General features: G+C 39.4%; 1 protein-coding gene across 10 annotated transcripts in view; it reads left to right on the top strand.

Annotated features, from left to right (window-relative positions):
- LOC136318484 (interferon-induced very large GTPase 1-like) overlaps positions 1 to 19,140 on the top strand; it is a 43,210-nt gene extending 24,070 nt beyond the window's left edge. For all 10 annotated transcript variants that reach the window (XM_066250848.1, XM_066250845.1, XM_066250842.1 and 7 more), the window contains one exon: positions 9,529 to 19,140. In XM_066250848.1, the coding sequence (XP_066106945.1) occupies positions 9,531 to 16,832 (7,302 nt within the window). In that variant the 5' untranslated portion in view covers positions 9,529 to 9,530 and the 3' untranslated portion in view covers positions 16,833 to 19,140. The remainder of the gene's footprint in view (positions 1 to 9,528) is intronic.
- Positions 19,141 to 20,744: the final 1,604 nt, after the last annotated feature.

Below are 20,744 nucleotides of genomic sequence, written 5' to 3'. Positions count from 1 at the left end.
GCACTTTTGTTTAAGGAAAGGTGTCCAAATAGTTGTTTTAAAATAGGTACCAATAGGAAGAGAATTTATGTCACCATAATGGAATATAAAGAAGTACATTTTACAGCAAAAGAAACTGACAACAATAGTAGAAAAGTTACATCAGAGAAATGGCAGGCATGAGAGATACTCCCAATCTCTCCCCTTAAAATTTCAACAACTGCTACAATTATATGCAGAGAAAAAACCCAGATAAACCTGAAATATACACACACCAGATAGACAAAGGTGATTGCGTGAGAAGGCGGGCCAAAGACAATATCACTCGTGGAAGAAAAAAGTCAGAGGATTGAGTTTTTCTCTTTCTTCAAGGAACTAAGGGAAGGAAGCACTGTTAGCACGGGTTTTGTCTTGGAGTTGGAAAAAGAGGAGGGTCTGAGGAAAAGGAGCTGGGATAAGGCCAGCAAACAAGACCAAAGCAGGGTCATTTCTAAGTGCCTACCGCACCCGTTAGAGATTTCAAGTGCTGAGTGCCCACAAAACCTGTTGCACTCCCAAGAACTGCACGTGAAAAGCCCATGGACATCAGCCCACAGGTGCTGAGGTGTGCTTGTCCTGCCCACGTGTCCAGCAGAGTTTGGCCTGTGTAGCATGGAGACACTCTTGATCTGTGATCTGTGCCCCACCTGCTCCCAAAGCTGGCACCCGCTCACCCGGTGGAATTTAGCCTGTGTGGTGCAGAGATGCACTTGATCTCCGATCTGCGCTCCACTTGCTCCTGAAGCTCACACACTGGCTTGCAGGGCATGGCCCCTGCCTTACCCAGGGCTGTGCTTTGAGTGCTTAGAGTGGTATCAGAGGAGGGACCAGGCTGTGTCATCCCAGCCTCCTGACCTGTATTGCTCTCCCTTGCTGTGAAAACAGTGGCAGGGGTGGACCACTCTCAGCTGGGTCTCCAGGCTGCTCTCTCCTGTGAGAGGTGGGGGTGCCTGGGCACTTGATCTCCTGCTCTATTGGGAAGTGTCGGGGGAGCACCAGAGGACCCCTAGTCAGCCATTGCTAGAGCCATAAAATTGCAAAGTCCTAACAACAAGTCCTCCTACCAATGCAACTGTGGCCCTGCCTACATCATTACGATATCAATGCCTCAGCAAAACTCTGCCCAAGAATCTTGCAGAGCCAAATCTTATAGTATAGCATCTCCTACTAGAAAAACAATAAATAATCTCTCAAACTGGAAAAAAACTATTTTTCTCTTTTCTTTTTCTACTTTTCCCACTTTTTCTTCTTTCCATTTTATCTTTCTCTTTTTCTCATGTGAACTTCATTATTCTTAGTTATATTTTTTATTCTCGATTTTTGCAAAGGTTTCATTTCTGACATTTTCTCTTCTTTTTTTCTCTCTTCCCTTTTCTTCCCCTTCTATCTTCCTTTCTTTCATTTCTCTCTTTATTTTTCCTCTCACCTGAAAGTCATTTTTCATCAAATTATAATATTTTGGACTTATACTTCTTTTTGTGGTGTTTTGCATGTTTTTTACTTCATTTATTCTCTGTTTATTTTTTATCATTTCTCACTTTCAGCTTTTTGATATCTGTAGTTTTTGTTCTACTTATCATTATTTATAGAATTTTCATTTTTTCACTGCATTTTTCACTTTTTATTTTCATTTTATTGTTTTAGTTATCTCTTGTTAGTGTTATTAACAATACCACTCTCAAATGCCATAAAAAAAGAAATCAAATATAGATATACAAGACAGAGACATAGCTCAGATAGATGATGAAAAATCTCCAGAAAAAAATCTCAATTACATGGAAACCTTGAAGCTTAATGACAGAGAATTCAAAATTTTAGTTCTAAAAATACTCAATAAGATACAAGAAAACACTGAAAGGTAATTTAGTGAACTCAAAAACCAACTTAATGAACAAAAAGAGTACTTCACCAAGGAAATTGAAACTATGAAATAGAACCAAACAGAGATGAAAAACTCAATACATGAACTGAAAAATGAGGTAACAAGTTTAGCTAATAGAACAAGCTAATAAAAATGAGGTAATAAGTTTAGCTATCTAAACTTATTAGATAGAGGAGAGAATCAGTGACACAGAAGATAGGCAACTAGAGATACTACAGAGAGAGAAAGAAAGAGATTCATGAATTTTTAAAAAATGAGAAAGCCCTTCAAGAATTGTCTGAATACATCAGAAAGAGCAATATAAGAATAATGGGGCCTGATCTATAGTAGTGCAGTGGATACAGTGTCAACATGGAATTCTGAGGTCACCAGTTTGAAACCTGGGCTTGCCTGGTCTAGGCACATATGGGAGTTGATGCTTCCTGCTCCTTGCCAGCTTCTCTTTCTCTTTCTCTCTCTCTCTCTCTCTCTCTCTCTCTCTTTGTCTCTCGTCTCTGAAATGAATAAATAAAATAAAAACTGAAAAATTAAAAAAAGAATAATGGGTGTATTAGAAGAAGAAGACAAAAAAAGGGAATTAAGACCATATTCAAACAATAATCGAAATCTTCCCAAGCTTATAAAAGAATTAGAGCCTCAAAACCTAGAAGCAAACAGAACACCGACTTACCTCAACCCCAACAAACCTACTCCAAGGCACACTGTAATGAAATTATCATAAATCCATAACAAAGAAAAAATCCTCAGGGCAGCTAGGGAGAAGAATAATATAAATATAAAGGAAGGTCCATTAGGCTATCATCAGATTTCTCAGCAGAAACTCTGTAAGCCAGAAGAGAGTGGACCCCAACATTTAAAGTACTGAAAGAAGAAACTACCAGCCAAGAATACCATATCCATCAAAGCTATCATTCAAATATGAAGGGGAAATGAAAACATTTACAGACATACAAAGCTGAGGGAATTTATCACCAGAAAACCCCTACTACAGGAAATACTAAAGGGGGTTATCTGTCCAGATACAAAGAACAAAACAAAACTACAAGTAAAAGTTTTAACAAGACCACAATAAAACCAAAGATAAACTGTGACAACAATAACATAAAAGGAGAGAGGATAAAGATCAGCAGTGGCAAAGGAGGATGGAGTGCAGAAGCACACATAAGATAATGGACTCTAATAAATTTGATAATTTTTCTTCTAAGAACCTAATGGTAATCACCCCTGAAAATGCCACTACTGAAACACATAGCATCAAAAAGAGAAGACACAGAGGATAGAAGTATGAAATAGCACTAAAGAAAAACAAATGACAGAAAAACAAATGAGAAGAACCAAAGAAGACATAGGGCTATCAGAAAGCAGTACATAAAATGGCAGTAGGAAACCCTCAAGTGTCAATAATTACATTAAATGTAAATGGATTGAACTCACCAATAAAGAAGCACAGAGTAGCAGATTGGATCAAGAAGTAAAACCCAACTGTATGCTACCTTCAAGAAACACATCTAAGCAACAAGGATAAAAACAAATTCAAAATGAGAAGTTGGAAAATTATTCTCCAAGTAAATAATCTCCAAAGAAAAGCAGGTGTAGCCATGCTCATATCTGACAATGTTGACACAAGACAAAGGTGGACATTTTATAATGAAAAAGGGGACACTGTATCAAAAAGACATAATACTTCTTAATATATATGCACCAAACCAGGGAGCACCAAACTATTATATAACACATCTAGTAACTGATCTAAAAATACAAACCAACAAATAAAAATTATACTTGGAGACCTCAATACACCATTGATTGTTCATCCAAATAGAAAATCAATAAAGAAATAGTGGCCTTCAATGAAACACTAGAACAAATGGACATAATGAACATTTACAGGACATTTCATCCCAAAACATCAGAGGATACATTTTTCTCCAGTGTACATGGAACATTCTCAAGAATTGACCATATGTTTCTGTACGATGTTTCTCCCAGTTTCTGTAGGATGATGTGGTAGCATGTGCCCATGCGCAGCTGATGACGTAACACCATGTATACAGTGGAGTAGCCCACAGCCATGCCAGCCGAGATGTGGACAGTACAGAGGAAAGTTCAGTGTGTTCTGTGGCTCACTAAATTCGAATCCGTGACCAAAGTGCAACGTGAATATCGGCGCGTTTATAATGAAGCGCCACCACATAGGAATAACATTACTCAGTGGGATAATCAGTTGAAGGAAACCGGCAGTTTGGTGGAGAAACCCCATTCTGGTAGGCCATCAGTCAGTGACGAGTCTGTACAGGCTATAGGGGATAGCTACCTAAGGAGCCCTAAAAAAATCTGTGCATGAGCCCACATCGAACTGCACTGAATAGGTATAAAACTGGGAGAGTTTTCCTTTTATTTGGTGCAGATTTTACATTTCTATCATCTTTTGTTGCTTTCCTGTGGCTGGTCAAAAGTGCACCATGACTTTACGGACACACCTTAGATATACAAAAGATTATTGTATAATACTATGAAAAACTATATGTCACCAAATTTAACAATCTAGAAAAAATGGATATATTCCTAGAACAATAAAATCTTCCTAGAGTGAATCACAAAATAGAAAGCTTAAATAGACTCATAAGCAAGGAGGAAATAGAAACAACTATCAAGAACCTCACCAAAAATAAATGTCCAGAAGCAGATGGCTATACTACTGAATTCTAACAAACATTCAAAGAAGATTTGAATTCTTCTCAAAGTCTTTCAAAAAACTGAAGAGGAACCAATACTTCCAAACACATTTTATGAGGCCAACATAACTCGCATATCAAAACCCGGCAAGGACAACACAAAAAAAGAGAACTACAGACCAATATCTCTAATGAACACAGATGCAGAATCCTAAACAAAATTCTAGCAAATCGAATACAACATACTAAAAGAATAATTCATCATGATCAAGTGGGATTCAACCCAGAATCACAAGGATGGTTCAACCTACGTAAAACAATTAACATAATACACCATATCAACAAGAACAAGAAATATATGATTCTATCAGTAGATGCAGAAAAGGCATTCGATAAAACACAACATTCTTTTATGTTTAAAACACTCAACAAAATGGGCAGAAAAGGCATTCAATAAAATACAGCATTCTTTTATGTTTAAAACACTCAACAAAATGGGCTTAGAAGGAAAATATCTCAACACAGTAAAAGACATTTGTGATAAACCATCAACTAACATCATACTAAATGGTAAAAAACTGAAAACTTTTCCTCTAATATCAGGAACAAGACAAGGCTGCCCACTCTCTCCACTCCTATTCAACAAGGTGCTGAAAGTTCTAGCCAGAAAAATCAGACAAGAGATATTAATAAAAGTCATTCATATTGGGGAAAAAGTAAAGGTTTCACTTTTTGCAGATGATATGATCCTGTATATAGAAAATTCCAAAGACTCCACAGAAAGAGTATTAGAAACAATATACTGATACAGTTAGGTCACAGGATACAAAATTAATATACAGAAGTCTTTTGCTTTCTTATATGCCAATGATTAAACTTCAAATAATGAACTCAAAAAAATAATCCCTTTTATAGTTGCAACAACAAAAAAATTACCTATGAATAAATATAACAAAAAATGTAAAGGATTGAAAACTACAAAGCATTGTTAAAGGATATTGAAAAGGACACAACGAAATGGGAAAATATTTCTTGTTCTTGGATAGGAAGAAAAAATATAGTTAAAATTGCTATATTACCTGAAGCAATATACAAATTTAATGCAATTTTTATCAAAATTTCAATGTCATTTTTTAAAGAAATGAAACAAAAAATCATCAGGTTTGTATGGAACCATAAAAAACTGCAAATAACCAAAGTAATCCTAAGGGGGGGGGGGAACAAAGCTGGAGGCATTACAATTCCTGACTTAAAATTATACTACAAAGACACCATAATCAAAACAGCATGGTACTGGCAGAAAAATAAACACACAAACCAATGGAACAGAATAGAAAACCCAGAAATAAAATCATACATATATAGTAAAATCATCTTTGATAAAGGAGCCAATAACACACAATAGAGAAAAGAAAGCCTCTTCAAAAATGGTGCTGCAAAAATTGGATAAACCACATGCAAATTAATAAAACTTGATTACAATTTCTCTCCTTGTACCAAAATTAATTCAAAACAGATCAAAGACCTATATATAAAATATGAAACAATAAATTACATAGAAGAATACATAGGTATTAAACTCATGGACCTTGGCCACAGAGAACATTTTATGAATTTGACCCTAAAGGTAAGGGAAGTAAATATAAATGAATGGGAGTACATCAAACTAAGAAGCTTCTGCACAGCAAAAGAAACTGACAACAACAAAAATGGCATCCAACTAAATGGGAGAAGATATTTTCAAAAAACAGTTCAGATAAGGGGTTAATCCAAAATATATAAAGAACTCACAAAACTCAGCAACAAACAAGCAAACTATCCAATTAAAAAATGGGAAGAGGACATGAACAAATACTTCTCCCAAGGAGAAATACACATGGCCAATAGATATATGAAAAGATGCTCATCTTCACTCACTATTAGAGAAATAAAAATCAAAACTTCAGTGAGATACCACCTCATACCTGTTAGATGAGCTATTATCAACAAGACAGGTAATAACAAGTTTTGGAGACTGTGGAGAAAAAGGAAACTTCATTCACTGTTAGTGGGAATGTAAATTAGTACAACCATTATGGAAGAACGTATGGTGGTGCCTCAAAAAATTAAGACTAGAACTACCATATGACCCAGCAATCCCACTACTGGGTATTTACCTGCAAAACTTGAAAACTTTGGTATGTAAAGACACATGCACCCCCATATTCTCAGCAGCATTGTTCACAGTGGCCAAGACATGGAAACTGCCAAAATGCCCTTCAATAGAGGATTGGATAAAGAAGATGTGGTACATATATACTATGGAATACTACTCAGCCATAAGAAATTATGACATCGGCCTAACCAGGCTGTGGCGCAGTGGATAGAGTATTGGACTGGGATGCAGAGGACCCAGGTTTGAGACTCCAAGGTCACCAGCTTGAGCACAGGCTCATCTGGTTTGAGCAAAGCTCACCAGCTTGGACCCAAAGTCGCTGGCTCGAGCAAGGAGTTACTCGGTCTGCTGAAGCCCCATGGTCAAGGCACATATGAGAAAGCAATCAATGAACAACTAAGGTGTCGCAATGAAAAACTGATGATTGATTCTTCTCATCTCTCTCCGTTCCTGTCTGTCTGTCCCTATCTATCCCTCTCTCTGACTCTCTGTCTCTGAAAAAAAAGAAAAAGAAAAAGAAATGATGACATCGGATCATTTACAACAACATGTATGGACCTTGATAACATTATATTGAGTGAAATAAGTAAATCAGAAAAAGAACTGTATATTTCCACACATAGGTAGGACACAAAATTGAGACACATGGACATAGAGTGCAGTGGTTACCGGGGCAGGGGATGGAGGTAATGGTGGGCAGTGGGGGAAAGGGTGGGACATAAAGAGAAACAAATATAGGGTGACGGAAGAGGATTTGATTTTGGGTGATGGGTATACAGCATAATCGGCTGTCCAAATGGTGTGGAGATGTTTTCTGTAAATCTATGTGCTCTGGTTGACCAATGTCACCCTGATAAATTTAATTGTCTAAAAAATAAACTGACAGGCCCTGGCCAGTTGGCTCAGCGGTAGAGCGTCAGCCTGGTGTCGGGGGACCCGGGTTCGATTCCGGCCAGGGCACATAGGAGAAGCACCCATTTGCTTCTCCACACACCCCCACCCCCCGCTCCTTCCTCTCTGTCTCTCTCTTCCCCTCCTGCAGCCAAGGCTCCATTGGAGCAAAGATGGCCCGGGCGCTGGGGATGGCTCCTTGGCCTCTGCCCCAGGCGCTAGAGTGGCTCTGGTCACGGCAAAGCGACGCCCCGGAGGGGCAGAGCATCGCCCCCTGATGGGCAGAGCTTCACCCCTGGTGGGCGTGCCAGGTGGATCCCCGTTGGGCGCATGCGGGAGTCTCTCTGACTGTCTCTCCCCATTTCCAGCTTCAAAAAATAATAATAATAAAATAAAAAATAAAAAAATAAACTGACAATAAAACAAAAAGACAGTCCACCAAAAAAAAGTTGATATTCACAAACAACAGCACTGATGATGAGTTAATATCCAAAATATATAAAGAATGCACAAAGCTAAATAACTAATAAGAAAACAATCTATTTAAAAAATGGGGTGAGGACTTGAACAGAGACTTCTCCCAAGACACAAAAATAGCCAACCGATATATGAAAAGATGCTAGCTATTTGAAAAATGCAAATCAAAACTATAATGAGATACCACTTCACAGCTGTTAGGTTGACTGTTATCAACAAGACAGATAATAACAAGTGTTGAAGAGGCTGTGGAGAAAGAGAAACCTTCATTCACAGCTGGTGGAATGCAAATTAGTACAACTGTTATGGAAAACAGTATGGTAGTACCTCAAAAAAATTAAGAATATAATTACCATATGACCCAGCAATCCCTTTACTGGGTATCTACCCCCAAACTCAAAAATATTGGTATGCAAAACCTCATGGACCCTCATGTTAATCACAGCATTATTCACAGTGGCCAAAACATGGAAATAACCAAAGTGTCCCTCAATAGAGGAGGATTGGATAAAGAAGATGAGGTACATATATATGTGAAATACTACTCATTCATAAGAAATGATGACGTTGCCATTTTTGACAACATGGATGGACCTTGGGAACATTATGCTAAGTGAAATAAGTAAATCAGGATAAGCTAAGAACTATATGATTTTACACAAAGGTGGGATATAAAACTGAGACTCATGGACATGGATAAAAGTGAAACGATTACCTGGGGGAGTGGGAGGGATGGGGAGTAAAGAGGGATAAATATATGTTGATGGGAAAAGTTTTGACTTTGAGTGATGTACACAGGACTCAGTGAAGACTTCAAATAGTATATAGATGTTCATTTAAAACCTATGTACTTTATTGATGAATGTCAACCCATTAAATTAAATTTCAAAATAAAAAGGTAAAAGAAGAAATATAGACAGTGCACTTTAAAGGACAGAATAGTAAATAACTATGAAAGAGACTAATAAGGGTTAACAGAGACAGGATGAAATCATTCAATACACGTTTGACAGAAACTAATTGAGGAATAATAATTGGTGGTGCCACTGTAGTTTTTAAGATAAACATCAACCTATTCAACTCTTGCATAGTTTTAAAATGCAACACTTCACTTAATGCTCTACATACAATTGATTCTGTTACAGAAATTGCCAAAAGCCAGGCTATTAAGTTTCAACTCACATGGCAACTAAAAAAAGCAGTTCACACATTGAGATACCACACAAAGATGTCTTACACATGCACACACACACACCTACACACACACACAAATTTTAAAATGTTAATGAAAAGGCTTTGTTGAAAGAATGAAAAGAGGAAATAAAAAAGCCTTAAAGATTTGCATCTTTAGTAGACTCATTATTTTGGCCATGTGGCTAAGACTTCCTAATGTCATGATATAATATAACTAGTGTCTTTACTTTTCACAGCTATGGACAGAGCAGAGTCCACCAATGATGAGCCCCTGCTCAGAAGCAAAAGGAAGCAAGATCTCCAAGAAATGCTGAGAGAAGTAGGACTGGCAGTTGAGTACTGGTTGCCGAAGCTGCTGGAACACCTGGATGTGACCGGTGCCCAGACCTTGCAACACCTAGACAGAAAGGACCTCCAGGAACTGAAATCCCAGTCACAGCATTCCTGGGAGAAAGGGGCCCTAGAGAAGCTACTTAACTTGTCACAGTCAAATAGCCTTTCAGAGTTACAGGAATCTCAGATGGAAATGATACAGGAAAAGCAGAAAAAGGTAGAGCATCCACTGCAAGAGCTAAACGACTTCAAATCAGAAGGGGAGCAACAACAAGAAAAGGCAGTGAGGGAGGAAGAGGCAGAGCTGAAGCAGGCAATGAGGACTCCCAAAAAGTACTGGCCACTCGCTGAAAAATCCCTAAGAGTTGTGGAAAACATGCAGAGACAACACAATCCCTTGGAGAGCACACTGTCTCACAGGCAAAACCTCCCAGACACAGATCTGGTGAGATGGGCATCTGGAGGGCTGGCCCTGCAGGGAATTTACAAAACCAGCTACCACAGAAGCCTTCTAGAAAGGAGAGAACTACTACTCAGTGTCCCCAAGAAGTTCTTACTCTTTGGCCCTGAGCAGGGCACACGGATGGATAAAAAGGAATTTACATCTTCTCAAGCAGAAGCCATGTTCACCCAGACAATGGAAAAACTGGGCTTCAGTGTAACTGCCTCAGGCAAGGGCAAAGGTTGGGGGTGTAGCTTGGAAGATGATATGGATGACAGCAAACATCCAGAATGCAAGGCAACCCAACAACCATGTTCTGAGCACTCTTATTTCTGCTCTACCCAGTTTAGCTATGTCCCACTTGCCTCCTGCTACTTTTCCATCGATCAGCTCCAGTTCTCCAAGGCTGCTCTCCAGGAATTGAAAGGCATTGAAAACATTCTGGGTCAGCTTGAAGGCCCATACAGACTTTCCTTACTAAGGCACAGGACTGAAGCTTTCTTCCACAGGTTTGGATCTCATGCTAGCCAGGGCCCAGTGCACCTGGGAGGAATTTACTGGTGGAAAGCCATTTCAGAGGGTTTTCAAAATGAGCAGCTGGCAGAAGTAAAACAGCAGACAAGAGAAGCCCTGAACAGATTTGTAAACAGTAGCTACCCTGGCTTGGGAGTGAAAGTTTCTGAAGGTATGGCTGTATCAGATTCTCATTCAAGAATAGTCCCTCAAAGCACAGTTTTCCAAAATTTCCAAATCCAAGTCAACTTATGTGTGTCCCAAACAGGGGGCCCACCAGAAGCAAATGGTTTTTCCCAGTGGAAAGCTGGCCTAGTTGCCATAAATCAAACCTGGTGTGTCATTGACCGAGGCCTTCAGTTGGTGCCCATTTGGGACATCATCCTCTCCAGCCACAGAAGTGATTTTAAGGATCCTCTTCAGGTAGCTAACTTAATGAAAGACAGCTACAGTGCTCTGACTGGCCTCACTGCCCAGATCCAGGATGGAGAAGAATTACTGAGTGTTGGGAAAGAGGCTAAGGTTTTCCTAGAGGATGTGAAATCCTGGGAGGTAACTAATCCTGAAGAACAACTTAACAAACTGATAAATTTCATGCAAATGTCAAGTCAAAAAATAGAATGTTATGACACTTGGGCTAACATATGCCTCATGGATAAGGGTCTGCAGAATTTTCTGGTAAAAACTTTCAACTTTTGCAAAACATCTTTCATTTATAAAACTAAAATTATTAAAACTCAGTTGCGAATCCTTTTGGATCCTCACATCTACAGAGTGAAGGACTTTCCCGAAACTCATTCCATCATGCAGTGGATCTTCCAACCAGAGTCAGAAAAAGAGCACATCAACATCTCCCGATTTTCAGAATTAACTAAAATCTTACAGGAAGCTCAGAATGACCTCATGGAAGTGAAGGCCAAATCTGAGTCTGCAGAAACAGTAGAGGAAGCTCAGAGAAAAGCTACTTATGAGGTCAGCCTGTCTCTTCACTGCTTTTTGAAATACCTCCGAGAAACACAGCAGACAGACACAGAGCTCTTGCTAAGTTTCATTGCAGCTGGTGCAGGATATCACGTAGATAAGAGTAAGTTTCAGCATCTCCTGGAGTATAAGGAGTTAGACTTCTTATTGAGTGAAATGGAAACTGCCCAAGATAAATACCGAGAGCTCAAAAATATTTGCACTTACAGGGCTCAGGCATTCTTGGTTCTCATGGGTCTTACTGCTACCATTGGAGTCACAGCTCTTTCTCCAGAGGAGAAAACTCAACGCTTGGCATTCATAAGACAACACATGGGCCAATCTTTGTCAAAAGAAGTTGTACATATCCTTACCAAACTTGAAGCAGATCATGACTGGAAAAACCTAGAGAAAGACCTGAGATTGCTCATTGATGGTAAATATGAAGCTACCAGCTCTTCACCGCAAATAAGTGAGATGAGCAAAAATTTACAAAGTAATTTCAATGAAAAGAAACAACCCCATGAAACAAATGATAATGAAAATAGCGAATGGGAAGTCATGGAAGATGGAGGCTTCCTAGAATTACTCCAGCGTCTAGGCCTAGAAAATTACTACCCAAAACAAATGAGCAGAACTGACTTCCATCTGATCTACAAGATTTCTGTGTACAACACCCAACCCAGCTCTGAACAGGAGCTTCCATTCTATTTTCTGCAGAAGCTACTGATGCTGGATTATGGAATGAGATACCTGGTCTTTAGATGTGATAAAAACACACAGAATCAAGACTATCCAAGGGCCTTGAATCAAGAAAATGAGGACTTTAATCCATACGAAGACATGTTTGAAGACAGGGATACTCCCACTACTACTCCTCCAGCCACTAATCCTAGGCCCCATATCCACCCTATGGATATTCAGATGGCAATTCTTCACTGTGCAGATGATTTTGCCAGACAATATATTTTGACCAAGCTTTCCCTTTGTCAGTTTGCCCTCCCCCTTCTCATACCTAATCCCTGCAATCCTCAAATTGAATTCTCTTTTTTGTCACTCAGTCAAATTAGAAGAAGCTGGCAAGAAACCAGGAAATCACCAACAGAGGAGAAAATTAATTACAAGAATAAGCAGATGTGTCGTGTCTCTGCCCCCATTGTGTCTTTTATTAGAGTTGGAAATGGCTTCTCGGCTTCCAAATCTCAGATTATGAACTGTCTTCTCAGTAAGCATAAACATGATGTTTTTTTCCACCGACATTGCAGAAATAGCACGAAAGACTGTCGCTTGATGAGGGGTGTGGTGGAAGTCTGCTGGTTCTGTCCTGGGGGAAGAGAGGAAGACAGATTTGACAACTGCCTGACCTTTACCAATCTCCATGGAGATGCAAAAGAACATAAGAAACAACTCTCCTTTCTGCAGGAGGTCTCTTCTGTCTTTGTGGTTCTTATGTCCACTACTGATGACAATAAAGAAAATCGAAAGATTCTCTATGACCTAAGTCAGTCACCAAGACCTTTGATCTGTTTGCTTGAAAACAAAGAAAAATGCATGGCTAGTAATTTCGGCAAAAAAGTGAGAATTGGAATCAAGAACAGAAATGAGGCAGAATTAACAGAAGAGCTTGCTACTATGATCAAACATTTGCTAGAGCTCTCAGACACTTCTCTCAGCTTAGAGAAATGTGCCTTGATTGCTCGCAAGCAAGGATTCCTCATTGACGAAGACCAGAGAGAATGCCAGGAGGCCAAAGAAAAGGCAGAGGTCCTAATGGACCTACTGAAAAAAATGAATATATCTCAGGTGAAGAAAAACTTACTACCCCTTCAGGGAGACCTGTGGCATCTTTGGTGTAAAAAGGACAAAGAACTTTATCACCTGAGAGAAAAGGGGAATCGGAGCATTGAACAACACAAGAGTGAGATTGAGACAGAAAAACAAAGAATACGGAGTCAACAGTTAGCCACAGCCTTCCCTCTCAATGATTTAATTCAACCTGTCCTTGAAATTCTCCAAAACAATTCAGAAATGAAAACAAAACTCTACTTTTTGCAATGGCTGAGTGTGTTTTTGGACAACCTGACTGCAGGACACTTAGAAAAACTGAATGAAAAGAAAAACTCTTTGTGGTCACTGACCCAAACAGAAAAGAAAAAGGCACCAAATAGCAACAACCTGACAGTTTGGCAAAAAGATATAGAAGCTATCTCCCTACAGATTAATGACTGTACCTTGGGAATTGATCAACTTCTTAGAGAAGTGGGCCAGATCTATGAAGCTCTGGAAGAAGCTTCCTCCACAAAAGATATGGGGAGGGACCTTTTACAGTCCCTCCCCATGATTGCTGCAGATCTGCTGATATCTGGTGTTCCCATTGAGTTGATGGATGGAAATGTTTCATATGTGCCTCTAAAGTGGGTGGCAGCTCTTTTTGACAAGCTCTCTGAGAAACTTGGAAACAAACGGCTGTTTGTTCTCTCTGTCCTTGGCCTACAGAGCTCAGGAAAGTCCACCTTGCTGAATGCACTGTTTGGGCTGCAGTTCACTGTCAGTGCTGGCAGGTGTACCCGGGGGGCCTACATGCAGCTCCTGAAGGTGGAGGAGACATTCACAGAGGAACTTGGCTTTGAATTTGTCCTTGTTGTGGACACAGAAGGACTTCGGGCCCCAGAACTTAGCAACGAATCCAAGAATGGTGACAATGAGTTGGCAACCTTTGTTATTGGACTTGGAAACTTGACTCTAGTCAATATTTTTGGGGAAAATCCATCAGAAATGCAAGACATTCTACAAATAGTTGTCCAAGCCTTTATGAGAATGAAACAAGTAAAAATCTCCCCAAGTTGCCTTTTTGTCCATCAGAACGTGGGGGAAGTCGCAGCTAAAGAACAAACTATGGAAGGACGGATGCGGTTAGAGCAGAGACTAGATGAAATGGCAGCAGCAGCAGCTGAGCAAGAACAGTGCTCAGATGTAACCCGCTTCAGTGATGTCATTAAGTTTGATGTCAATACTCATGTCTACTACTTTGCTCACCTCTGGGATGGCAATCCCCCAATGGCCCCTCCCAATCCTGACTACAGCCACAATGTTCAGGAACTAAAATCTAGAATTTTTATGACTGCCCAACATGAATCTAGGGGAAGCATCATGAAGATATCAGATGTAAAATTACGAGTTCAAGATTTGTGGAGAGCCCTGGTGAATGAGAACTTTATTTTCAGTTTCAGAAATACCCGAGAGGTCATGGCAATGAGCAAATTAGAAACCATGTATAACAAGTGGACCTGGCAGCTGAGGAGTCATGTGCTAAACTTGCATAACCAGCTGATCTACCAGATTGAGAATAAAAAAATCCAGACACTCAACATGAGCATATATGAGGTTACAGTTACAGAAAAATATGAAGCCATCAAGCAAGAACTTGAAAAATATTTTAATGAAGATCCAGATAGTGAAATGCTGATTCAGTGGAAAGCAAATTTTGAAAATAAGCTAATATACCTTAAAGAGGCACTTATTTTTGAGAGCAAAAATAAAGCTGAGGGACATATTAGTTATAAAAAGAATCAAGAAATACTGGATAACAAAAAGTCAGTTTATGAAAATGAATTATTGAAAAAAAGCCATGACTTGGCTTTAACTGTAAAGGGCAAGGAATTGAGTGAGACAGAGCTATGTCAGAAATTCAATGAAGTTTGGAAAACATGGGTTGATAACATGTCCTCAACTCTCTCTTCAGTCACAGAGCCTAAAATTGATGTGGATTCTGAAGGAACTCTTTTGGAATATTTTAAAAGTGAGAATGATGTGGTGAACATGCTAAATAAAAATTATGGGGAAGAGTTTGAAATCAATTTTGATGAACATGTCAAAATGATCAAAAAATATCACATACTTTCAAGGCATAGAGAAATATCTGATGAAGAATCCATAAGGGGGACCACTTCCAACATTGTTTCAAAATTTTCTGAATATATTGAAAACATTGAAACAAAACAATATGATTACAATCGAAATTATTTCTACGAAATCCTGAAAATAATAGAAGATGAAATGAAATCTGCACTCACTAAAGATAGATACAGATTAACAAGTAAATATAAAATTGACTTATCTTTGTATTTATTCCAAAAAGCATCAAAAAGGTTTAAAGAAATGCATGAGGCATTCAAAAAAGCAAATGATCCTGTAAACTATCTGGAAAACAAAAAAGGTGATTTCTTCATGAGTTTTAAGATCTCTTGTCAAGGAGCAACCTCAATCACTACATTTGTTGATTTTCTGTGGAACAAACTCACTCCTGCTGTCTGTACCACCACATGGGAAGAAATGGTCCTTAAAATTGCTGGGGAGATACGAGCTACCTGCCCTGAATTCAGTGGAAACAGGACTAACCTGGAGAAACACATTCTTATCTCTCTGGCAGAAAAAGAAAATTTTGATGATTACTGGGAATACTTTCACAATCCAGAATCATTTTTTAAGAATTACATTCAAGACCGTATTATAATATATTTTTATAAACAAGGAAGTAAAAAAATAAAGAAATTTTTAAAAATAAACTTAGATGACATCAAGAACACCATCCTCTCAGCTATTCATGAATCCACAGCAATAGCTAAAGATGAAAGCAACACTGTGTCTGCATGGTTGGATTTGTTCTGTGATCAACTGGGCAGTAAGTTTATCTTTCCACGGAAAAACCTGATAAACATTGAACACCAGGAAATAAAAGATATTGATTTTCTCAAAGAAGCCATGAGTGAAGCTTTGAATCGCTCAATGGACACAGTAGAAGAGGAGTGTGCTAAAATCCCTGCAGAAAAAATGGTTTCTGAAATCCAGAAAATGCTCTCTCAACACCTCTGTGGCTGCTGGGAACAGTGTCCTTTCTGTGGAGCAATTTGTACAAACACAATCCCTACACATGATGGAGACCATAGTGTTCCTTTCCATCGTTCTAAAGCTGTCAATGGACGGTATTGGCATAAAACAAAAGAGTTTTCCATTGACTGCTGTACTACTTCTGTAGCAAGTAAGGATTATTTTATTTTGGATGATGACCTCAAATTCCCATATAAGAAATATCGACTGGCAGGAGGAAAATATGCCACATGGAGCATCACCCCAGACTCATCCTCCCAGCCATACTGGAAATGGTTTATCTGTCACTTCAGATCAAACCTAGAAGAAAAATATCATAAATACTTTAGAAATAGAGCTGAAATCCCACATGCTTGGACCAAAATCACAAAGCAAGATGTGCTTGATGACTTGAAAAACCAGTAATACTCAATGATCACAAGAGCACTAGAATCTGAACAAAACTCACAATACCTGAACATCCTAGAATACTTCCTCCTCACAATGACAACTTCCATTATTTACATTTATTCAAATAAAATATTTAGGAATTAATCAATTAACATTTCAAGAGTTGAAGATTTATTGTAAAAGATCTTTATTTTCTTTGTCTCATGTTTTTCTTTTTGAAAAACAAATTACTGATCAATGTCACCCTGTTCAATTTTATTTTCTATATAAAATTGTAAAAAAAAACAAATTACTAAAACATATGAACATTATAAAAATCAATAATATCCATTTATCTACTTTATATTTTAAGTTATTCAGAAAGCTTTTTATTTTAAACTATATAATGTTATATTAAATCAGAGAGAAAGTCATTTTCATATAGGGAAGTCAAAATCATTCCAGACTGCTACAAATTTTTATAAATTAGCTGTATGGATATTTCAAACCATTGTATGGTTCTTGATTGACAGCTACAAATTGCTTTTTTTTTAAGTGTATTTTCTCACCTCTGAAATTGTAACAAAAATGTTACTAACACTGAGATGGAGAAATATTCATAGCAAAATGATTCCCAAACATAGCAATATTTAAACATATTCTGTTCTAAGTAAGACTAACACAGACTTGACAGGTTATAGACTGAATCAACTCAGAAAACATTATCAAGCAAATAAAGAAAATAAAAATTAAATAATCTTTTCTCACTGAACCATTGCCTTTATCAACCTTGGAATCTTCACAGTTCCCTGTGCATGCTTTTTAAAAAAGGGGGTTCATAAAAGCTTAGGTGCTCTGCCTGACCTGTAGTGGCACAGTGGATAAAGCATCAACCTGGAACGCTGAGCTCACCAGTTTGAAACCCTGCACTTGTCTGGTCAAAGCACATATGGGAGTTGATGCTTCCTGCTCCTACCCCCCCTTCTCTCTTTCTTTCTCTCTCTCTCTCTCTCTCTCTCTCTCTCTCTCCTCTTTAAAATGAATAATTAAAATAATAAAAAAAAAAGCTTAGGTGTTCAGCCTGACCAGGCGGTGGCGCAGTGGATAGAGCATCGGACTGGGGTGCAGAGAACCCAGGTTGGAGACCCTGAGGTCGCCAGTTTGAGCGCAGGCTCATCTGGTTTGAGCAAGGCTCACCAGCTTGAGCCCAAGGTCACTGGCTCGAGCAAGGGGTCACTCGGTCTGCTGAAGGCCCATGGTCAAGGCACATATGAGAAATGAATCAATGAACAACTAAGGTTCCACAATGAAAAATTGATGCTTCTCATCTCTCTCCCTTCCATTTCTGTCTGCCTATCCCTATCTGTCCCACTCTCTGACTCTGTCTGTCACACACATACACACACACACACACAAATGCTTAGGTGTTCAAAACCTGGTATTTCTACAAGTCTAAGAAGGATTGGTTTTTGGAACAAGATACATGAGGAGGTAAAAAGGGACATTTTAATCCAGGCTGTAAACAAGATCAGATTTGATTACACCACTGGTGATTTTTAAAACTATTCTTTTCAAAATAAAATATTAAAGAATATGTAGTTTTTTGGTTCTGATAGTTTAATAAGAAACTTATGTATTAAACTGTAAGGAAATGCTTATCTTTAAAGTAGGCAACATTGAGACTTTTCATGCTATTTAGCCATAGGCTTTTGATCAGAATAAAATGAAAAACCCACTGAAGCTAATGAAGAGTGAAGATAGGGAAGAAATCACGATTCTGCAAATCTACACCTTATGAAACTAAAATTTACGCTAGATTCTTAAAGGTGATGAGTTATAGGAGTTTTGCTACAAAGAAAATTTCTTCATGTTGGATGTAAGCATCCACTGACTTTCATTTACAGGCACACTCACTACCACTCCAGTCAGTGAGTACACAATCCAGGGAACAGCAGTTTAAACCATGGAATATCAGAGTTGTGAGATAAAAGTGCTGACTCTGCTATCTTTTTAGCCTTAAAGCATGTTATCAGTTCGAGGTCAAATGAGCCTTGTGTCCAGAAGAATTCCTGGGGGGAAAAACTTATAAAGCCAGCAGGTGTTCTAAAACATTATAGTTTCCCTTTTGTTCTCTGGAAAATTGAGAGTGGGAAAGACCTTTAAATATCAGCATGTTGAAATGGTGAGAAAAAAAAAGAACACCTGCATAGCATGGTGCCTGATGCTCACATTACTACATATTTGAAAACTGCAATGGTCAGTTAATGTTTGCTGAATAATTTCTGTATTATAACTTTGATTTTCAATCCCAAATTGTTGTGCATAAATAAAAAAACCTTTGATAAATTTCTCAGTCATCTAAGCAGTGTGGTTATTAAATTCAAAGGCTGTGCTCAAGTAGTAAAAAAAAAGAAACTCGCAAGTTTTTTAAGATGGCTGTGGAGTAGGCAGACATTCTAACTACTGCCTCCCAGGACCAAATTAGATTACAAGTTTAAAAACAATCATCTTGAAAAACCAACCAATTTAGGACTAAATGAAGAGTCTATAGCCAAGGATCACAGAAGAAGCCACTTCAAGACTGGTAGGAAGGATGGAGACATAAAAAGGTCTGCCCCGCTGCCAGGAGCAAGCTGTGGTGGAGGGTCCTTGAGGGGCTCTCACCACAGGGAGGTTCATCCTGAGAGGGTAGGGTCCTAAGTCCCAAGCTTGGCACCCCAGCCTAGAGCCCTAGAGTCTAGAAGAGGCACCCACACAGCATTTGACAGTGAAAAAAGTCGAGGTTTCTGTCTGTGAGAAAGAGATGAGAGCTCTCAGAGTCACAGGCTCCATCTGTATGGATCCACACTGAAAATCTTGTTCACAGCCACTTACCTGAGGTTCTGCTGGGGGAAGACTGAGAGGACAAGAGTTACATGGGAAGAGTGTGAAGTTGGCAGCCCAGGGGGAAAGACCATGGCCAACAGCCACCAAAACCCCTGTGCTAAGTCATTCTCCAATACCACAGTCACCATCTTTCTTGGGCGGAGCAGTCCCCTTCATGAGGCATCAGCCTAGCGAGCAACTGCCTCACCATTAGGAATTTCTCCTGTCCCACCCTTTGGAGACTTTGTCATTCTGAGAATTAAGCCAGGTAGCAGAGTGGCACATCAGTGACTCAGTTTTCTGGTATTGAGTTCAGAGATTTATCCTGTACTCTTTTGAGTCTATGATGAGTGCTTCTGCATCACAGAAGATTCAGTAGAAACTGTCTGGACTGTGGGCAGACCACACCTCTGGGTCTCAGGCCACACCCACCAGACTACAGGGGGCCATACCATACTGAGCTCTGTGGAAAAAAAACTGGACAGACACACTGAGCCAAGGGCAGAAGACACACCCACCCTCCTTCCTAATCCCTGAATCTCCCCAGAGTTAGACTCTGCCAGAGGATTTTTCAGAGGCCCAGCCCAACAAGCAGCCAGCAGAAAAAGGCTGCAGATGGTCAGTCTCAGGGAACCTTGGCATTTTGCTGACCTTTTCCCAGGTCCAGTGTGAGTAAAAGCCAGCCTCAGTGCCTGGCTTGGTATTTCCATGTGTACCGAGGTCCAGCAGAGGCAGCCACAAACTGGATTGCTTGTAGCTCCAAGAAGATTGCTCAGGGCCAGTCACGGGTAGTGTCCCCCACTGGTCTGTACCATATTCCCTCCAGGCAGGCCCAGGGATGACACATCCAGAGGCCAGCTGCAGAGAGCATTGGTTCAGGACCTAACGACCCACGCTAGTGGTATGTCCTAAGGGAGGGATTATCAGACATTTGGCCCAGCTGAGGCAAGTTCTGTTTTCTGTGATCACCAGCAACACAGCAGTTCACATGCACTGAACAAGGTAGAGCTCCACAATAAGCTGGTCCAGGTTTTGGATGTCTTGCCCCACTAGGCTAGGTTCCACAGGAGAAGGAGAAAGGCC

The sequence above is a fragment of the Saccopteryx bilineata genome, chromosome 1 (genome assembly GCF_036850765.1).
Source record: "Saccopteryx bilineata isolate mSacBil1 chromosome 1, mSacBil1_pri_phased_curated, whole genome shotgun sequence".
Classification (NCBI taxonomy): domain Eukaryota; kingdom Metazoa; phylum Chordata; class Mammalia; order Chiroptera; family Emballonuridae; genus Saccopteryx; species Saccopteryx bilineata.
This window is presented reverse-complemented; position numbering and strand designations above follow the sequence as displayed.